Below are 22,670 nucleotides of genomic sequence, written 5' to 3' on the forward strand. Positions count from 1 at the left end.
TATTACACAAGGAAAATCGCTACAGGAGACAATAAATGATTTGGATGATGCCATTGATATTAACAAAATCTGATCGATTCCCATTCTTCAGCTTCAGCTACTCATGATCCATTTTGATCAGCTTTTCAGAAAAAAAAAAAGAAAAAGAACATTACAGATTGGTACTTGTTTCTTTTTAACCCATAAAGACCCAGTGGTACTTTTGTGTTCCCAAATATTTTTTTTCTCTCTACGTAACCTTTCTTAAGTGATTTATCACCATTTATTGTAATATTATTCTCTGTATTTTACATTTTTCAGTGTACATCGTGTATTTTCCCCTATATTTAATTAACTGATCATGTAGATGTTCATGAAAACTCAGAGTAAATTCAAAGGTTATTTTATCAAAACAGAGAAAACTGAAGAAAAATGGACTTTTTTCAGTAAATCTGTCAATAACTGAACATAAAACAAGTGTCTCCATCCACTGCCATTTATCAGACTCCATGGGTTTTACTGGTGAATCAATATTAGAGAAGATGACAGTGTTTCCATGTTCATGACAAAGCCTCTGAACGTCCAAATGAGTCATTTTACACCAATTATTCACATGTATTGATAGGATTAGTGGATCAACAGGTATTAAACATTTATATCAGTAGATGTTTTTGGTTTACGATGGATTTTTGGGTCTTTTTGGCTTAAAGATACTGTATAAATGTTATCGACTGATCATGTAGATTTTCATAAAAACTCAGAATAAATTCAAAGGTTATTATATCAAAACAGAGAAAACTGGAGAAAAAGTGAGTTTTTCGGTAAATCTATAAATTACTGAACATAAAACAAGTGTATCCATCCACTGTCACTGATCAAACTCTATAGGTTTTACTGGTGAATTAATGTTGCAAAAGATGACAGTGTTTCCATGGTAACTACAGAGCCTTTGAACGTCCAAATGGGTCATATCTGATGACCATGAAAAGATGACAAACTGCATTTTACACCAATTATTTACATGTATTGACAGGATTAGTGGATCAACAGGTATTAAATGGTTTAGATCAGTAGATGCTTTTGGTCGCCGGTGGATGTTTGGGTCTTTATTTATTACACTAAAGAACCATCTTTTAGCGATCCGCCTCATCAATACCTTATACAAAATGTCCTCCTCGTGTTTGTGTTTAACAAAATTCTCAACCACCATGTTTGTCCTGACAGCTCTATCACACGCTTGTCTATTGGTCCTCCTCTTTCCCCTCAACAACAACAACAAAATCATTATTCTTACAACTTGGTTTGTGTCACTTTGCCGAATGAGCAGCGCGTGACGGAGCCCACTCACAGCGGCGAGCGACATGACGCATGGCAGCGGTTTCATTAAACAGGATGTGCGCAGGCCATTTCACGCCTGCCAGGGTAATTGACAGGATATCTCTTATCTGTCGGCCCCAAAATAAATATCCCTGCGAGTGCTGTCAGCCTGAGAGTTTATCAGTTAGAGTTGGATACTTCGTCAGCTTCTCTCGCACTCATATTTCACCATATTACATGCTGGATTGTTTCAGAAACTCATACCGAATTTAAAGGAAAAATGTAAAAGGGAAATGGTCTGGCTGATCATCATATTAGTTTTTAAAAACTTTCATTGTTTAAGATAAAAGTTGGTGAAAGTGCTTTAAATAGAAACAACACCAGCAGAAAAAAACACCAAGCTTATTCTAGTGTGTTTCACCTTTCGTGATCCAGAAATGGAAAAGTGGATTATCACTTAACCCTTTTAAGACTGCCATTTTAACAGGCCACGTAGGTGTCTTCATGTTTTCTTTGCAATAAAAGTGTCAAAAAAGTATTTTTTGCCAATGCATTTGCACCTTTGTTTTCAGGAAGAACTTAACTTTCAATATCTGGCCATTAATTATCATTATTATAAATAATAAATGCTTAAAACGGTGTATTTTAGTAAAAAAGAAAAAAACAAAGTTTAAGTTTTTATCATATTTATTATCAGAAACAACTGTAAATGTCCATAATGCAACTTTTTGAGATTGCAAAAATAAACTTTCAACTATTTTACATCTGCTCAAACATGCTTTGAACATTCAGTATCCTACAGAAGAGGATTAGGGCCACTGGAAAAAAAAAAAAAAAAAAAAGGTCCAATATATATTTTTTTATTATTATTCTGAGAGAAAAGTCAGAATTCTGAGAAAAAAGTCAAAGTCAAAATTCTGACTTTAATGTCAGAATTCTTTCTCAGAATAATAATAACAGAAAAAGATCGGACCTTAATTTTCTTTTCCAGTGGCCCTAATCCTCTTCCATAGTATCCATATTATAGCTTCATATTTTCTTTTATTTCTAGGTGTTTTTTAGCCTGTGTGGAAGTCTCTAACACAGTTCCTTTCTATTTGTAATAGAGTCTCACATTGCTGCCAAAAAGTGTTATATAGTGTTGGAAAGCTCTGGATCTCAGCTTTCCGATGCCATTTGAATTTCGTGGATAGTGCAAACGGTTCAGGACTTGCAAAATGCAGCGCAGGAGAGATTGCCATTGTTAAAGGGTTAAAATCCAAGCCAAACAAAGATCAGATCTACTGAACTCCATTTTACATTTCAGAATTGGTATCAGCCCACAATGAAAGAGTCGCTACTTTATCAGCTGATGAAATTTACCCGGAAAGTTGGAGTAGGTCTCTAGCATTAATAAGTTATTGAGTGCTGGACATTTGTTTACTTACTGTTCATTTCCTTATTGAATTATTAATAGTTGGAGTCTATACTCATTCAACTATAACCTAACCTGACAGGAACAAAACACAGAGAGCACCAAAAGGCAACAATAAGCTACATGATGTCATTAATCTGCAATGAACGCAGCATCTTTCTTTAAAAAGAAGAGTAACTTAGACCTCTATTTTACATAGAAACCTGCAGCATACTTTAATAAATAAAGACCCAAAAGGCCACCAGCAAAAAAAAGCATCTACTGAAATAAAATATATTATTTGTCTTGGTCCACTAATCCTATCAATACATGTAAATAATTGGTGTACATTGCAGTTTGTCATCTTTTCATGGTCATCAGATATGACCCATTTGGACGTTCAGAGGTGCTGCAGTTACCGTGGAAACACTGTCATCTTCTCATTGATTCACCAGTAAAACCCATGGAGTTGGATCAATGACAGTGGATGGAAACACCTGTTTTAAGTTCAGTTAATAATAGATTGTACCAAAAAAAGTTACTTGTTCTTCAGTTTTCTCTGTTTCGATATATTAACCTTTCGATTTACTTTGACTTTTCATGAATATCTACATGATCAGTGAATTAAATACAGGAAAATGCTTGGTTTATACTGGAAAAAAGTGGGGATAATATTATAATAAATGGTGATAAATCCCTTAGGAAAGGTTAAATCAAGAGAAAAATTCATTTGAGAACTGCCATAAAAGTAGCACTGGGTCTTTATGGGTTGAACAAACTAACGTGAGGTTCAACAAGGCGATGCTTAATATGGAATACGACATTATCCTGTGCAACATAAGTGAATTGTCCATCAGTGCTATTCTGTACATTATAATACACAGATGATTATTCACTGCTCACATGTCAATTGAATATATATGTCTATTCGCAACAGATGTTCACAATATGTTCAGTAACCGTTTCAGGAGTTGTTCTGATAACCTGACAGCTGGTTTAACCCATAAAGACCCAGTACTACTTTTGTGTCAGTTTCTAAGTCAAATTTTCTCTCTATCAGACCTTTCTTAAGTGATTTATCAGCATCTATTTTAATATTATCTTCTGCATTTTGCACTTTTTCAGTGAAAATCAGGTATTTTCCTATATTTAATTCACTGATCATCTAGATGTTCATAAAAGCTCAGATTTAAGTTGAGGGTTATTATATCAGAAAGAGAGAAAACTGAAGAAAAAGTGACTTTTTCAACAACATATATCATTAACTGAACATAAACCCAGTGTGTCCATCCACTGTCATTGATCCAACTCCATGGGTTTTTCTGGTGAATCAATGTTGTAGAAGATGACAGTGTTTCCACGTTCACTACGGAGCCTCTGAACGTCCAAATGGGTCATATCTGATGACCATGAAAAGATGACAAACTGTATTTTACTCCAATCATTTACATGTATGGATAGAATTAGTGGATCAACATGTATTAAACATTTTAGATCAGTAGATGATTTTGGTCAGTGGTGGCTGTTTGGGTCTTTATGGGTTAATCTGCGCACACACACACACACACACACACACACACACACGCACACACACACACACACACAAAAATGACTGATTACTACATGATTAGCCCCTTTTCCACCGGAGGAACTTGTATTATTTACTTGAGATTTTGAAAAACCGCAGTGCATTTCCACTGAAATTACCCAGGGAAAAAAACTCCCCTAAACCCAAAACTTTCCCTGAAAAAAAGCACCTAGAAGCAGGACGTTTCAGAATGCCTAAAATTTGTGTGTGCTGAAGAACGCTGATTGATGGAGCACACTTGCAGCGTTACACGCTTACATTCATCTGCCATATTTAAGCCAGTGAATGTTTGCATCTTTTCCGTGCAGATCCCATGGTTTTATTTGCAATTTGAGTAAAAGACAAGGAACACCACACCAACTTTAGTGTCCTCCATCCTGGCATATTGTGATGCATAAATGACGATGTGGGCTTGTCTGTTACATTTATGGCGTCATTTTACTACTTTGGCCTTAAGCTTCTTCTTACCACTACCTGCTGGACAGGAGGTGTAGTGCAGTTTCTCTCAATACTCCCCCATGTTATAAGAAACATCAAATCTCACCTCTTCATTTCAACCTACGACAACTGACTGTCTGTTCCACCTCATCCACCCTTCTTTCATATGTTTTCTTTTCTGTATCTGTCTGCCTTTTTGCTTGAGAATTTGTTCTTTGCCCTTTTGTATTAGCTCTGTATCTGTTCCACAACTGTCTTTACCCATTTGTTGTGTGTTTGTCCCATGGCTGCTTATTGTAAAGCGTCTTTGAGTACCTAGAAAAGCACTATATAAAACCAATGTATTATTATTATTATTATTATTATTATTATTATTATTATTATTATTATTAAGAGAATGCTTGCTCTTTATCCAAATTAGAATTCCAAACTTTTTCAAAACTGCCCCCCCCCCCCAAGACTTTGACTTTATGTACTTTTATACTTCGTGCCTACTTTTTTGGTTAAGATTATACCTGTTGTGTGTAGTAGAAATGTTAATTTTAATAAATGTACATAATGAATGCATAATTTACAATCAATTATGTTTTACTGACAGAAATGTTTCATTACAAAAATCACAAAAGTGCATGAATATCACACTAACAAGTTTCACTAGAATCATTCCAGTACTGAACAGTCAGTGATTTTTACAGGCTTTCCTCATGTATGTGTTATCTTATGAGATTATGTGCCTGTGAGCATACTCTAAAATTCGACTATGAGAGAACCTTTTTTCCATACTTTACTAAGACTGTCACATAAAATTCCAGACTTTTCAAGTTGTGGAAAACAGCGTTTCAAAATTCCATACTTTTTAAGACTTTCAACACCTGTGTATGCAGCCTGTTATTAGCCTGATCTAAATACATTTTCTGGAACATTGAGGTGCCGTGGAAATGCAAAGCATACAGATTACCAGGAATTCTTTTATCCAGGTAAATACATTACTGGAAATGAAAGTCCTTGGAAATGTTGGTGGAAAAAGGGGCAATTACTGCAAAGTTAAAGGAGTGATATTTTGCTTTTTTAAATGGAATTATGCATTTTAAAATATTTCCCTGTGGTCTACATAAACTGTAAATGTTATGCTTGGGTCTGAATTCTTCATTAATTCAACTCCACAAGCCCATCTTCAACCCTATTTCTGAGTAATGACACCAGAAAGGTCATTTTGAGCACTGGCCCTTTAAATGCAAATGAACCACTTCACCCACCTCCAAGTTGTTGACTGTGCTGCTCTGTCCCGTTCAGCCAACAACTGAACATTTTAGGTAATTGGCTCAAAAGTTTGGACATATTTTCAGTTTTTACTACAACCGCTGCTGCTGACAAACAATTGCCGTACTCGGAGAAATGTTTGTCAGAAGTCTTGACCTTATATGTGCAAAAGTTGTGATGTAACTAGTTATAGACATAACAAATCAAGCAGGAATTGAAACGTGTTGTAGAAATCTATTCGATTTTTGCTGGAATGAATATAAAGATAACTTTGCAGCACCTGGAGGGTTCAGATTCAAACTTTATGAACTATTAGGGACGAAACGGACAAACAAATGAACCAAAGTCTAATAAAAGTGGGTTTCGCAAAATATGACCCCTTTAAGCATCAAACTCCAGTCTTTTCATGTAGAGTTATATCCAGTGGGAGACCAACAGAATGACTCTCTACTCCCTCTAGTGGCCACATATGTTCATTACTTTAAAACTCTGTGTATTGGTCTTTGTCATAAATTTAGGACTCTACACTGAACACTACAGATCATTTTGAGTCATATTTGAATATTTTTAAGTAGAAATATTAAACATAGCCCCTTTAAGGAAAAGTGAGACTACTTTTCTGTGGTTCTTTGCTGAGATGTAGAACGGTAGAACTTCATTCAGGTCATGTCTGACAGAATCTGGGCAGTGACTGGTAATTTCAGATGTCAATGACGTCCTTAACCCTCCTGTCTGAATACACCGTGATCTGTTTGAAGTTTGGACATATTTTCCATATAGACTACAACCGCTGCTGCTGACAAACAATTATGTCGTACTTGGAGAAATGTTTGTCGGAAGTCTTGACCTTATAAGTGCAAATGTCGTGACGTAACTAGTTATAGACGTAACTATCAAGCAGGAATTAAAACAGGTTGTAGAAACCCACTCGATTTTTGCCAAAATGAATATAAAGAGAACTTTGCAGCATCTGGAGGGTTCAAATTCACACTTTATGAACAGTTAGGGTCCAAATACACAAATAAATGTACCAAAGACTAATAAAAGTGGGTTTAGCAAAATATGACCCCTTTAAGAGTAAGTTGGTGAAAAAGATAATACAGGCAAAAACTTCTCCACATGCTCTCTCTCTCTCTCCTAACTTCTGTGTATGTTTGTGAATGCCCAATGACATGATCTGACTGAGTGAGGAAATTCAGCAGGATATCAGACAGCTCTTTTAGACAGCAGGAGCGGAGGAGACACAGAGAAGCTCAAGGTTTTGTTGGAGGAAATAAAGCAGGTTAGCTTCACAGAGCAGGAGCTGACTCATAGTTGAGCTGAACTCACCTTGTGAAAACAGAAAAACCCAGAGTTTCCTTCATCTCAGGGTTAACAAGATCGTAGTTTTTACCAAGGCCCCTTTTCAGAAACAGGGCCCTGAGTAAACACTGTCACATAACCTCAGCAGCAACTCAGTGAACATATTTCAACCATTTAATATTTAAGAACATGCTGAGCGAGTACAGCTGTTTCTTCATTATTCCAGCAACCAGATCAAGCCCTCTTGCTTTGTCTGCCCTCGAATTGACAATCATAATAAGCTGCGGTCTCCACACGTGTGATTGGCGAAGGATAAAAAGGCAGGTACATATGGAGAGTGCAGATTATCTCTCTTAATCACACAACGCTTCCAAAGAGCGCTCGCTGTTGCCAACCTCGTGACCCCACGTGCGTACAGCTACATGAATAAACAACACAAACTGAAGAGCTACATGCAGTTTTAATATACTTATGCTCATTAAAAATAGATAGCAGATTGTTTTATGCATAATGCAGCAACGCATGTCGAGAATAATGAGCTGCATGAGAGGAAATGAGCTCGGTCAAAACCCAACAGACACTTTTTTTTTTCTTCTTCTTCTACTTTTCCAGCATTTCTACTTCTCACATGTAGGTTCTTTACAGTTTGAATGAGAATAATAGAGACCATGGAGTGCTCGTAGAGTTGTTTATTATCAGTGTGAACACATTCAACTGCGAGCTAAAACCTTGAAAAGACTGATTTAACACTGGAGTAGCAGAATACCACTATTCCACTTTAGTGCTTTGAAACACCTACAATTAAAACAATTTAAACCGTTTGTATATTTCTCTCATACAATCCCTTGTCAGTTATTTCAACCTCAGCAAGTCCTTGAAAGATAATGGCATCAGTCACTTCTAAAACAACAGATTCCCTGTTTCTCTGTTATTTGTAAGTGCCCTATTCATATAGTTTTATATAAGAGATATGGTTGAAGGACAGACTTACAATTTTTCAGGTATTGCTAGAATCATCAGTCAGATAGTTCTGTATAGTAAGAATTAAATAGGATTTAGGTGCTGCAACCATTCCTCCAGTCCATCATAATATGTTTTTAAGATAAAGTGACGGAGTAAAAAATTAATACCAGCTCTCTACAAAAGTTTTCATGATAAAGATAATTTGAGGCTTCAACCACTCGAGTCAGACAGTTTAAGTGTCCATTTCTCCAAAGCTACATTATTTAACTATCCCTTTTTTGCTACATTTCTTCACTGAAGTCCAAAGCAATAAAACAAAAGGATTTTAAAGTTAAAAAAGACAACCCATAAAGGCCCAGTACAACTTTTGTTTAAGTTCCCAAATGAAATTTTCTCTATATCAAACCTTTCTTAAGTCTTATCACCACTGATTATAATATTTTCCTTTGTATTTAGCATTTTATTAGTGTAAATCATCCATTTTCCTATATTTTATGTATTGATCCTGTGGGTGTTCATAAAAGCTCAGATTAAAGTTGAGGGTTATTATATGAGAAACAGAGGAAACTGAAGAATAAGTTACGTTTTCAGTAAAATCGTTAGCTTAACATTCACACCTATGGGCAATTTAGATTAACCAAATAGCCTATCAGTGTATGTCTTGGATGGTGGGAGGAAGCCAGAGTACCCACCCAGACACAGGGAGAACATGCAAACTCCACACAGAAAGGTCCCACCCCCATCGACTGGTGTTGGAATCAAACCCAGGACCTTCTTACTGTGAGGCACGAGTGTTATGCACTGCACCACCGTGTCATGTTAAACTAAATTGCCCCTCGGTGTGAATGTGAGAGTGATTGTTTGTCTCTATATGTCAGCCCTGTGATGAACTGGTGACATGTCCAGGGTGTACCCCGTCTTTGCCAATAAGTAGCTGGGAAAGGCTCAAGTAACCCCCACAACCCTAGTGAGGATAAAGCAGGTTCTGACAATGAATGAATGAATGAATGAATGAATTCAGTGTCTCCATCCACTGTCATTGATCCAACTCCATGGGTTTTACTGGTGAATCAATGTTGTGGAAGATGACGGTGTTACTACGCTCACTACGGAGCCTCAGTATAAACCAAGCATTTTCCTGTATTTAATTCACTGATCAAAAGAAAAAAGGAGAAAAAAAAAAATCCACTCATCAAGTAGATCACAGGTGTCAAACATGCGGCCCGGGGGCCAAATCCGGCCCACCAAAGGGTTCAATCCGGCCCCTGGGATGAATTTGTGAAGTGCAAAAATTACACTGAAGATATTAACAATCAAGGATGTTAAAATCATTTTAGGTCATTTCAGTTTAAAGTGGATCAGACCAGTAAAATACTATCATAATAACCTATAAATAATGAAAACTGTAAATTTGTCCCTTTGTTTTAGTGTAAAAAGAAGCAAAATTACACAAAAATGTTTACATTTACAGACTACCCTTTAACAAAAAAAGTGAATATCTGAAATGTCTTAAGAGACGTAAGTGGAATTTTAATAATATTCTCCCTGTTATTTAATGTTTGGTGTATTTGTAGATCCACTGTGATCTTTAAGTTGTGATTCACATGTACAAATGATAAACTGAGGTGTAATATTGTTAACACTGCACTTATTTTACTAAGGAATTTTCAAGTTGTTCATATTTGTTCATGTTATGTTCAAGTACAATCGTAGATGTAAACATTTTTATTACAGAATTTTGTTTTTTTCACTCAAAAGTTCTTATCCTATTATTTATACTATTTTACTGGTCCGGCCCACTTTATATCATATTAGGCTGTGTGTGGCCCCTGAACTAAAATGAGTTTGACACCCGTGATGTAGATATTCATGAAAAGTCAACATAAATTCAAAGGTTATTATATCAAAACAGAGAAAACTGATGAAAAAGTTACTTTTTTGGTAGAATCTATCATTAACTGAACTAAAAACAAGTGTGTCAATCCACTGTCATTGATCCAACTCCATGGGTTTTCTGGTGAATCAATGCTGCAGAAGATGACAGTGTTTTCACGTTCACTACGGAGCCTCTGAACGTCCAAATGGGTCATATCTGATGACAATGAAAAGATGACAAACTGCATTTTACACCAATTATTTACATGTATTGACAGGATTAATGGATCAACAGTTTACACTAGTAGATGGTTTTGGTTAAATGTGGATATTTGGGTCTTTATGGAATGATACTGAAGCAAGGACCATTTCAAGGAACATTCTCAAGTTTTTTATTAGTCTAAATTTCTCTTGGTGCAGTGGTCAAAACTGTCACCTCCTGGGTATAAATTCTGTCTAGGGCGAGGCCTTTCTGTGTCGAGTTTGCATGCTCTCCCCATGTTTCCACCGATATCAGAGTGGCTGAGTTAATTCTACTGTCAAGTGCCCTTGACCGCGACTTAGCATTGGAGCCGGTCCCCGGGCGCTCCACAGTGCACCACTCCTAATACTTAGGATGGTTAAATGCAGAGAATGAATTTTCCTATGGGGTGAAGAAAGCTTAAACTCAAACTCTTTTGCTCCAGTATTAAACTCTTACTAAGGAAAGAAAGAGTAAAGCAAAGATAAAGAGATTAAAGCTGTTTGATGGTGATAGATTTATGAAAGTGTCTGGCATTATTGAGAACCTGTATGTTCAACTCTAACAGTACAAGAATAAAAGCATTGAAGGACACATTACTTTTATCAATAGTATCACTCCTTTCTTTCCCTCTCTCTACAGACACATTCCTTGATGTGGTGGCGTTGGTTTTCTCAAGTTCTTCCTCTAGTTCACTTTGCAAACTTAGAACAATCACTACAATTCATACACATAAAACACCAATGATACACAGACATTCACACCTCATATGTTTAATTATCATATGTTAGTTATCTACTAGGCCTGTAACGGTACACAAAATTTTCGGTTCGGTACGTTTTCGGTTTTCCAAGCCACGGTTCGTTTTTTTTCGGTTCGGTACGGGAAGACAGAAAACCCCTCAAAATGTCTATTAATGCATTTATGAATTTTTTTTACATTTTTTCCCCAATTTTTGGAGACAATAGAATATAGAAAAACAGGAATAATATAATTCTGCTGCTACAAATCAAATAGAAAATAAAATAAATTATTAATATTACTAAATGTATTTTAAACATTAGTATTGCACTTTTCCCTGAAAGGTAGTTTTGAACAAACAAGAAAAATCTAATCACAGTTCTGTCAGTTCACATTCTGCATAAAAATAACAAAAAAATTCCACATGAAGTGCAACAATAACAAGAGGACAAACTGGTATTCTGTTTAAACAAACTGAAGAGAAACATTGACAACACAATGAACCAAATTATTTATTTTAGGACAGAGAACAAACTGTTTAGGACACTGTGTGTATTTGTGTGTGCCTGTGTGCACGAGGGATTTTTTTTTTTTTTTTGTCAGAGCTGGGGGGTGGGGGGGGGCGTGCAGTTATATACCTGGGGGTGCAGTCCATAACTAACGTAATAAACGCTGTCGTGAAACGAAAGTGAAACTTTACATACTTTCAACCCTCTATTTATTCCTCTATTATACAGCATGTGTGATAGACAGACAGACAGACAGACAGAGCTAGTGTAAGTGTTTTAGAACTACCGTAGTTCCTAGGGGCCAAACAACGTCCATCTTATTAACATCTCTTTCCTCGTTGTAGTCTTTCACCTGAACCTGAACTGATCCAAACTGGACTGGACTGATGGTGGAGGGTCTTCAGTCTCTTCCTTCCAGGTTCACATCATATTTCTTGTTTTTTTTTAACCTTATATCAACTGCTATTTCATATTTCGGGTCAATGTGTGCTCCTTCACTATGTCCGTGTGAAACTTGCGCGGATTTAAAGTTCCGCATCGACCAACATCTTTCATTCCTTTTTCTTTTTCTCATCATACTGTGCCGTTTTGGTACAGCTGTGTACCGAACCGAACAGGTGTGTACCGAAACGGTTCAGTTCGGTACGTGTACCGTTACAGGCCTAGTATCTACTGAAGCTAACTTAAGCTGAATAGAGCCATTATTTCTTTTGTGAAACATGGTGTGGTGCTAGTTTCGTCATAGCCAAGTCAGAGCCAGGGTATGACAGGCCTCATGCAAAAACAAATACTAGATAATTTTTTTCTTGAATGATTTTTAATTTTCTTTCAAGTACAAACATTTAATTATTAGTTTGCTATAAGTCCCAGTTTCTTGAATTCATTACTTTTAAAGGAGTAATATTTTACATTTTAAAACATTTCCATGTGGTCTACATAAACTGTAAATGCTATTCTTGGGTCTGAATTCTTCATTAATTCAACTTCACAGGCCTACCTTCAACAATATTTTTTGGGTAATGACATGAGAAAGGTCGTTTTGAGCGTTGGCCCTTTAAATGCAAATGACCCCACCCCCACCAGGTTGTTGACTGTGCTGCTCTGTCCCATTCAGCCAACAACTGAATATTTTAGGTAATCAGCTCAAAGTTTGGACATATTTTCAGTATGGACGACAACCGCTTCTGCTGACAAACAATGATGTCACATTCGGAGAAATGTACATCAGAAGTCTTGACTTTATATGTGCAAAAGTTGTGATGTAACTAGTTATAAAACATAATAAATTAAGAAGGAATTGAAACAGGTTGTAGAAATGCATTAGATTTTTTACCGGAAGTAATATAAAGATAGCTTTGCAGCACCTGGAGGGTTCCAATTCAAACTTTATGAACTATTAGGGTCCAAATACACAAATAAATGTAAAAAAAAAAAGACTAATAAAAGTGGGTTGAGCAAAATATGACTGCTTTAAGCAATTCTGAGTTTTACATTTCCTTTACATTTTATAATCTGTACAAATTCTGCTTGACACAGCTGGTGGAACATCATGTCATCATGTTACTGTTGGACATTTACACACTTTACTTATAGAAAACCATCATACAGAGAAAAGTAAAGGAATATCCAGAGCAGGAACACAAAAATATTCTTGTCCCATCTAAAAGCTACTGAACATCACATGGTTTACTTTGTCTCTCCCTCCGGCAGATGTTCAGCTCTACTCAAAAGGAGGCAAGTTGTTCCACCCACATTCAGTCAGTGGTTTTAACATGTCATGTCCTGTCACATATTGGAAATATTATATGTTTCAGTCAGTGTTTCTGAGAGGAAATTAAAAAAAAAAAAAACCCTCTGACTTACTTCCATAACATCCAAACATCACAGTATGACACTTCATTCAATGCCCAACCACATGGGAAAAGACATATCTTCACAATTATTATTTATCTATCTATGTATTCACTCTTTTTAATTGTTTTTTTTATCTGTTTGTGTTTACGCTTGTGTTTTTTCCCCTTTGTCTAGCCCAGTAGTTCCCAACCTCTTTTGGCTCGTGACCCCATTTTAACATCACAAATTTCTGGTGACCCCAGACATTCAAAACTTTTTTTTTTTTTCATCATGTAATAGTTTGCTATATTATGTTGCAAATAAATGTTAATTTTAGATGGCATTTAGTCTATATAATGTATATTATTATGGACAGAGGCAGAAAAGCCAGGTGTAGATTACTGCACAAAGTGAGAATTTTATTTTCCTTGGTCAGGATATGTACAGTCAGTCCAGCTTGGATTTACAAGGCTGATAATTAATACTGAACAAACAAGAACTCAAACTATGAATTATGAAAGAGCTGCAGCATCTGAAACTGACCACAATGAACATTTGACAGATAAACAGTACCACAGTGCTTCAGTTTCAGACTCACAGTTTGTCATGTCTTTTATGGATTGTGATTGTCTCTCTCAACTCACCATATATTTTTTATTAGTAAGTTTTTATTTATTCATTTTTTTATAATCAATTACTAGAAATTTCAGGTGACCCCATTTGAATTCCAGGCGACCCCACGTGGGGTCCCGACCCCAAGGTTGAAAAACACTGTTCTAGGGTCTGATTTGGTTCAATGCGCCCACTCTTGATGATGTGGGTTGAGTGGGAAGAGATGGCTCTTAATGTAAATATTTTATAAACATTGTTCTTTTTCTGTGCAATTTTGGTGTACATTTAGTTATGATACAGAATGTACCTGCCCTACCTGGGAGCACTTATTGAAAATTGAATTAAGAAAAAAAAAAAAGGATTTTGAAATGAACATGCATCTGAAATTGATGGGTGAATTAGTGACTCAGGCAATCTTATTTTATTTTTTAAGATGTATTGTTGGGTATTGTATCTTTATTATATAGGCCCAGTGAAGAGAGACAGGTAATGATAGGGAAAAGAAAAAAGGAATGACATGCAGCAAATGGCTTTGAAGTCAGGCTGTGGTTATAAGGCCATGGCCTATGTGGGATGCAGTCCACTTAGGCTATTATACTGGTAAAACACAGAAGTCAAAGAAAATCCTTAGTTGGACATGCTTTCAAGTTTGCAGGGCATGACTAGTCACTTGGATTACAAATGTACTCAATTCTGATTTTATTTACCCCTAAATTGTATCGCATTTTCTCATTTTAACACTGGAGAACATCAACATATACTGTTTATCCTCAGTCATCATCACTGATTGTCTGAATATGACACAAATATAAAATTAAAAAAGTTTTGTTGCAGGCTTCATAGTTCAAAAGCATGTAAATTTATTATTACTGCCTAAAATAAACATATTAATTAGTCATTTTCTGAACTGCTTAGACTTTGAGAGGGTCCTGCATCCTATGGCAGATACCGACAGGGAGCATCCTAGACGAGCAGAACATGCAAACCCAGGACCTTCTTACTGTAACACGACAGTGCACCACCACGTTGGCTATTAATTAATAATTTAACTGAGAAACTGTGACTGAGACAAGTTTACTTTTCAAGGTAAAAATCAAATACAGCGACGGGACGGAACGGGACAGAACGGAACGAAACGGAACAGAGCAGAACAGAACAGAGTAGAATAGAATAGAATAGAATAGAATAGAACAGAATAGAATAGAATAGAATAGAATAGGAAGAACAGAACACAACAGATCATAACGCAACAGAATAGAATAGAATAGAATACAATAGAACAGAACAGAACAGAACAGAACAGAATAGAATAGAATAGGAAGAACAGAACACAACAGATCATAACGCAACAGAATAGAATAGAATAGAAAGAACAGAACACAACAGAATAGAATAGAATAGAATAGAATAGAATAGAATAGAATAGAATAGAATAGAATAGAATAGAATAGTCTTTATTGTCATTACACCAGTACACCAGAAACTGCAGGTGGTCTCTACCAGTGTCAGTGTACTCACATCCAAAAATAACACAATAAAATAAAGACCTATATTAAAAAATATAAAAGTGTGCAATCAAAATATGTATAAATTAGAGATATACTGTATGAAAGGGTAAAATTTCCAAAACATCCATACTGTCTCATTTAACATCCCTGGCAGAGTTGTGGACTGTGCTACAGAAAAGACATACTCTGGTTTTCTCTCCGATAACAACTTGTCTTGACATCTGCTTTATTATAGAAAAATATCAGATTTTTATTGGTCCATGTTGTAGCAGTACAACAAAACAAACAAGAATAACTGCACAATGATGGAGGAAAAAAATGACAAAAATGGGCCTGAAATATGTCAGAGCTCATCTTAGAGTGACAAAACTGGCTTTGAAACTCAGTCTCTGATGTCTCAACACTCTGTAATCGTCTGTGACTTTTGACCTCCCTGTTATACAGAGTTTCCCTCTAGTCGCCCTCAGGGGACGCCTCTCAAAGCGTACCACAATGTTTCCCCTCACACGACTGCCGGATGTGTTGCAGCTCTTACCTGCATCGATGCTCCCTCTACACGTGCCACGTAGGCGAATCGATCCAGGACTGTGACAGTTACAGGGACGGCGACGAAGAAACCGCTAACGAACGCTCGCAGGTAGCGCTTCCCTGCCGTCCTAGCCTGCTGAGCCATGGCCTGATCAGGGAAAAAATAAAAAGACAAAACCAACAACTTGAGAAGCATGACGAGACAAAGAAAACAAAAATTCCTAAGGCTTAGATCAGGCTATGTTAGATTAAACTTTATTGATCTCTGTGGGGGGAGTCAGTCAATGCAGCAGCGGGAGACTAATAGAAAACCACAAAGGAAACAGACCAGAGCTAACATGGGTTAAGAGGGCTGAAAATTACAACATGTATGTGTTAAGTGGAAAAGCATGTGTGACAAATTAATAAGGATTCATGAATGAGCACACCACAACAAAGCATCATTTCAAAGTCATAAAAACTAAAAGGAAAAGGAAATGCATAATGACAACAGCAAATGAAGAAGAGGCCATTTACCATGAACTGACTTTATCTTACTCTGCTTCTCCACTTCACTTTGGCTGTGATGGATAACCAGCAGTGGTGGAGGGAATACTGAAATCCTCTATTGTAGTAAATGTACTAATAGGTACCACATACCAAAAGTACAAGTTATGCATCCAAAATTGTACTTGAATGCAACCTATAAGTATTGTCAGCATAGTATGTTATCTTTTTCTTGTATGTTATGTAATGTCTTTTTCCTTTAATGTTTTCAGTCAGTGAAGACGAATTTCCCCACGGGGACCAATAAATTAAATCTTAAATCTTAAAATCGTATAAAGAATAAAAGTAGGGCATTAGTGTCATATACATTATCTATGATGTCTGGAATCATTTTACTGGCCGTCTATTATGTATGTCACTTTTTTGCTGTACATGTTTAAGGTACTTTATGCACCAAAGTTATGGAATACAATTCCAAAAGACATTAGAGAAGCCAGTTCACTGAATATACTTAAAACCAAATTAAAAACATTTTTATTCTCATTAGCCTTTGAAAGGAGATAAAAATGGGGTCACAATTCAGGAACCAGGAATGTGCGCTTTTTTATTTTTATTTTATTTTATTGTATTTCTGTTTTTATTTTTTATTTTATTGTATTTCAGATTTCATCTTATTTCTTGCACTTCAAAAATTCTATGCATAATCAAATATTTTAATGTGCGCTGTTTTTATATTTATTTTTATTTTATTGTATTTCTCTCAAATTTCATTTTATTTCTTGATGTATAATCAAATCTTAATGTATTTTAATATTGTATTTTTTCAATCAATGTGAAGCACTTTGGGCTACAATTTCTGTATGAAAGGTGCTACACAAATAAAGTTTATTATTATTATTATTATTATTATTATTACTTTATACACTGTTGGTAGCTTAATCTACAGCAGTATATTCTCTTCTATAATTCATTTGTTTGTCGAATCGCTGAAAATCGTATATCTCTAAATGGGACTGGACAGGAAGTGAATGAAACACTATAAGGTTGATGGTGTCTGCATTTTGCAGAGAAAGTCCACATCTCAACTGTATCAATTCCTTATTATCCTCACTGAGATCACCAATTTTCAGAAAGCCTGTTTGTCTTGATAATGTCTTTTTGTGACATTTATCCTTTAAGATCAATCCAACAACACATTTTTCCTCCATGATGAGTAAGTTTGTTCAGGATTATGAATAGAATTCCCAAAAGTAGGCTGGCCAGCATCATAAAAATTCTGGGAAATCTTAGCTACATTTATGTCATTGACCCTGGTGAAACTAGGTCAACTGACCAGCTCCATCCAATTTCCGAGAAGTCTCTACTACAGGCATCAACCTGAGCCAGTTCTGGGAAATCTATAATTATTCTGTCTGAACCATCATGCAGTTCCACACCCTTGTTCAAATATCTCTAGTATTATCGTAACTTGAGCAATAATCAGTGCCATTATACTGTTAAAAATGCCATTTACACCTATGTTTGTATACAATTTGAAGAAAATATAGTCATGCAGTAAAAAAAATATTAAAAATAGAACCAGTTCTATCCCAAAGCTGAAATTTTGTGCACAACATCTTGAAACACATATGAAGACATGGTAAAAATTTCAAAATTTTCATTAACTGGCCACATAGTAATTTGGGTGCTCAAATAAAGAGTATTTTTGTGAAAAATTGAAATTGACCCATTTTATTCTTTGCCTCACAGCAACACTTTTCATTGAAATGTAGTCTTTTTGCAGTAATTGTTGCATCTTGACCATAAGAATCCATGCAAAAAAAAAAAAGAGGTCTCTACATTCATCCATTATGGCACAGTGCAAGTCTGAAGAGAGAGGACATTTGGAAGAATTAGCCTTTTGGCCTGATTTCAAGGCCTCATGGACCAAATATGAAGGCACCTACAATTATTTTGATGCAAAATATGGTCTTTTCAGGGGGATTTCACCCCAGACAGTAAGTTTCAGCAGTGTGCCTTGAATACCTAAGGAGACAGAGCTCCTCAAAGTTGGCCGAAAAGCAAATTTGCAAAATTAAAAAAAAATAAACGTTAATTTTCAAAGGGCTGTATCTCCTAAACTATTACAGATATGACATTAAAATTTTGGATGTGTTTGTTTATCTGGTAGATGAATAAGTGTGATTTTTTTCAGAATTTTCCACGGGGGTCATGCAGGGCACTTTCTGAAATCTGGTTGATTTGGGATGGAATGACCCCTGTGGATGTCTGGGTCTTTATGGGTTAAGGGGATGTCACATATCACATGTTTAGGACTAGTAAAACCACCAACAACTTAACGCCACATCTCCACATGTTGTGCCAGTCACTGAATAAAGTGTGAACGTGTGTTTAATGCTACACACGTATGTAAAACTACAGGGTTTCTCCTTAAAATATAAAAACTCAGCTGGTTATCTTGAAGAGTTGGTCAAATCCTTCCCGTAGGTTACTATGTTAGCTGATAGTTTACATTATAGCTGTTAGCTTAGCTCTTTTTTAGGCAGAAATGAGCCACAGTAAAATCTTGAATCACCTCCATTTCCTGTATGGTTTGTGTTGTCAGTAGATGCACTTTTACTTTAATATGTGTGTGTTTTTATTTTTATTTATTTATTTATTTATTTTATTTTTTATTTTATGTGTTGTTTTCTTACTTGCTGTTTTTAATCACCTTTTATAGGTTTCTTTTATAATGTTTTAAATGTGTTTCTTTTTGTTTCTTTTATTTCAATGTCCTGTGTGAAGCACCTTGAATTGCCTTGTTGCTGAAATGTGCTATACAAATAAACTTGCCTTGCCTTGCCTTGCCTAAAGATCTGTTTGGAATCATCCAAACAAGGTCAGAACTGTCACAACAACAACTTAGCAAAAAATAGAATAGAATAGAATAGAATAGAATAGAATAGAATAGAATAGATCTTTATTGTCACTGTTACAGGAAAAATGAATGTTTTTTTTAGCAGCTCTGTTCTGTTTAGCAGCAAAAACACTTGATGCAAAAAGACTGTACAAAAAATAATCACACAAAATACTGAAAAATGTAGGCAAAGTACAAAAGCTACAAGATAAAATATTAAATATACATATTCCAATGAAATACTACTAAATACTACTGAAATATACAAAAAGGTAACACTATACTACAGATAAGAAATATTTATGATAAATAAGGATATATACATAGGCATTTAATAACTTTATACCTCCATAAACAACTGTGCTTCTAGCTTTAATCACTTTGTCACTTTCTTTGACTGTGAACATTGTTTCTTTGTGGTTCTCATCCCATCTTGTCACATTCTAACATTATGGTATTAGTTTTCCGCATAATTGGAGATCGCCCTCTAGTGGTCACATAAATATATCAAACTATTGGCATAATAAGATAAGATAAGATAAGATAAGATAAGATCTCTAAGGTTCAGTGCACTGGCATCTTTTACAGAACTTTGTTCTAAACATTAGTGATTAGTTTAGGTCATATCTACGTAAATCATTTTAAATTAAAAATACTATAGCTCCTTAAACTTAAGTAAAAGTAGGTATCATCAAGCTCAATATCAACTTGTTCTTTTGACTTGATTTTTGATCAAAAAACATCAAAGTGAAGGAGGTGGCGTTCCTTCATACAAACTGTATGTGTAGTTGTTAAAATGACAATGACATATACTCATAAACGCAGAAATAGAAAAACCCTAATAGTATGAGTAATACAAACATGATCATACAAACAGAAAAAAAAAACTTATGTAGAGACACTGACATTATTGGCAAACATAAAACTGTATACAAGCACAGGAATTGTGATTCAAATCTTTAATGAGAAGAGGAGACAGGAGGTAGTTAATGCCTGATAAAGACAATCTGCAAAAAATGTTGCATTTAATTCTGTTTCCCATTTTTTATTAATCTATATGGATTTCTTTTCTGGTAGATGCCCCTCTGCTGCCACTTTCAGATAGACCTTTGTTATTTTGGGAAGGCTGAGGGGTCACTGACTATGAACTGCCTCCTCCCGTTTCAATTCCTGGTCCAGGTGCCTTTTATTCATGTTCTATTGTCCATTATTAAATAAAATGCCTAGAAGACATACATTAAAAAAAAATGTTACCCTCCTTTCTCTGGGTTTCCTGTCATCTTTCCCCAACATCGCTATTACATAAATGCATGTAAGAGCTAAAATGATAAACTTAGACTTAATTACAAAAAAAAAACAAAACAGTTACCCCTTTTCCATCAAACTGATCACATAATTTTTTATACTGAATAAGAACCAAAGCTGTCACAAAAATGTAGTACAAGAAAAAAAAGCCAGATGCATCTACTCTGTCCATCATAATCTGTGCAAAAATATGACATTTTGGACACCAACTACTAGTCAGAAATCCTTGAGTTCAGGTAAAATTTAAAGAAATTCCCTTCAGGTGGTCTTAAGATTTTGGATTCATAACAAGTAGGTCAGAAAACTTGAACTTGATCATTAAAATGTTTCATCATTGTGAACTTTTGTGCCAAATTTTAAGAAATTCTTTCAAGGTGTTTCTGAATATTAGCATTCTGCAAACTGATTAAAGCAGCCCAAATGTGAAAAACATTCATGTATTTCTCAAATTAATTGAAGTAAATTATATCCCAAAATCTGGGGGTAGAGCATTTTAAATGTAATAGTGATAGACCAATGGATAAACCAATGTATCAAAAAAGGTCAAATGTAAGGAAATTGAAAAGTAATTGCAAACTGTACATTCCTTTTTTTTCATTAATTGAGGTGAGACTGTAGAGTGGAAAAATCTCACAAATAACTGACTTTTGTGAGGTTTAGAAACCATAACAAACCATAAAGGTGTCATAAGAATATCATGAGATACAAAAAAAAGTAAATCTGATTTGAGAGATTTCTCCAGAATCTGATGAAGTACAGTAAGTTCATCCATACGGTACCATCCAAAGCCTAAACCTAGATTTAGACCAGATCGGGTTCACACGAGGACAGGATTGCCGTACATATCAGTCCAACAGATGCTTATCTGAGCACATCATGAATCTAAATGATTACAACATTCAGCTGTTTGGACACCACAACAAAGGAGTCCTCTTTGTCAGTTTATACTGCAGGTTTGGCGATTCGACACTGAAAACACATCACGCTGTGTCTGTTCTCCCCAGACAGACTTTTTCATCCACTTTGCTTTTCACGGCGTGCTCCAGGAAGCCCAGACAGGCGTGAAATGACCGACCAGCCGGCAGCGGCAGCAGCCATGCACCGCTGCCTTCGGCTAACAGCTAACAGCCTCGTCTGGACTTCCACTGTCCTCAATCTGGAGATCTGCTACAGCTATTACCTACACATCACAAGACTTCAAATGAAACATCATCAAAAGCTCACTGTACTCCCTCAACACTTCCCCCATCTGTAGTCAGACGACGTCCGTCTCCGTAGACGTGAACTGCTTTTAAGGGGAAAAGTATAAAAGCTAATCTGCATTTCTTGTCCTTGTAATACCTCTAAAAGTGATGACAGATTTTACACTTCATTGCAAATAATGTTAAGGCACAAGATACTGTTTAAACTCATATTCATTGTCTGGTAGCATCTCTGGTTTGTAGGTTCATAAAATAAGCCAACAAAACACTAAAATATGTACCTGATCACATGAAACAAGGTCTAGTGCACTCAAATCAGGGGAGCTGTTTGCAGACAAGTGGGTTATAGGATTTTAGGCTCATGCAAGATTGATAGAACGTCAAACATTTTTTTATGAACATATATTTTCCATGATCAATACCAGTGGCGGCTGGTGAAATTATTTTTTGGTGGGGCGCAGTATGCAAGTCATTTTTTCAGACGCACTTTAACCACATATCACCACTAGGATATACCAAAGCACACGCACCACTATTTAAAATATTAATTTAAAGTTAGCCTATGGGATAAATGAAATTCAAAGTTGTTACCGCTCCTGCCTCAGTATTACCTACCGAGCTATATTAATATTAGCGCGTGGACCTGTGGGGATCCACAGGTTCTAGATGTGGTAGTTTTAATACTGTCCAG

The 22,670-nt window shown here is 35.8% G+C and overlaps 1 protein-coding gene across 1 annotated transcript in view; it reads right to left on the minus strand.

Moving 5' to 3' along the window:
* immp2l (inner mitochondrial membrane peptidase subunit 2) overlaps window positions 1-22,670 on the minus strand; it is a 312,405-nt gene that overhangs the window by 266,019 nt on the left and 23,716 nt on the right. Inside the window, exon 2 of the mRNA XM_030136553.1 lies at window positions 16,095-16,235. Coding sequence (XP_029992413.1) covers window positions 16,095-16,232 — 138 coding nt within the window. The 5' untranslated portion in view covers window positions 16,233-16,235. The remainder of the gene's footprint in view (window positions 1-16,094; window positions 16,236-22,670) is intronic.

The sequence above is a fragment of the Sphaeramia orbicularis genome, chromosome 6 (genome assembly GCF_902148855.1).
Source record: "Sphaeramia orbicularis chromosome 6, fSphaOr1.1, whole genome shotgun sequence".
Lineage (NCBI taxonomy): Eukaryota > Metazoa > Chordata > Actinopteri > Kurtiformes > Apogonidae > Sphaeramia > Sphaeramia orbicularis.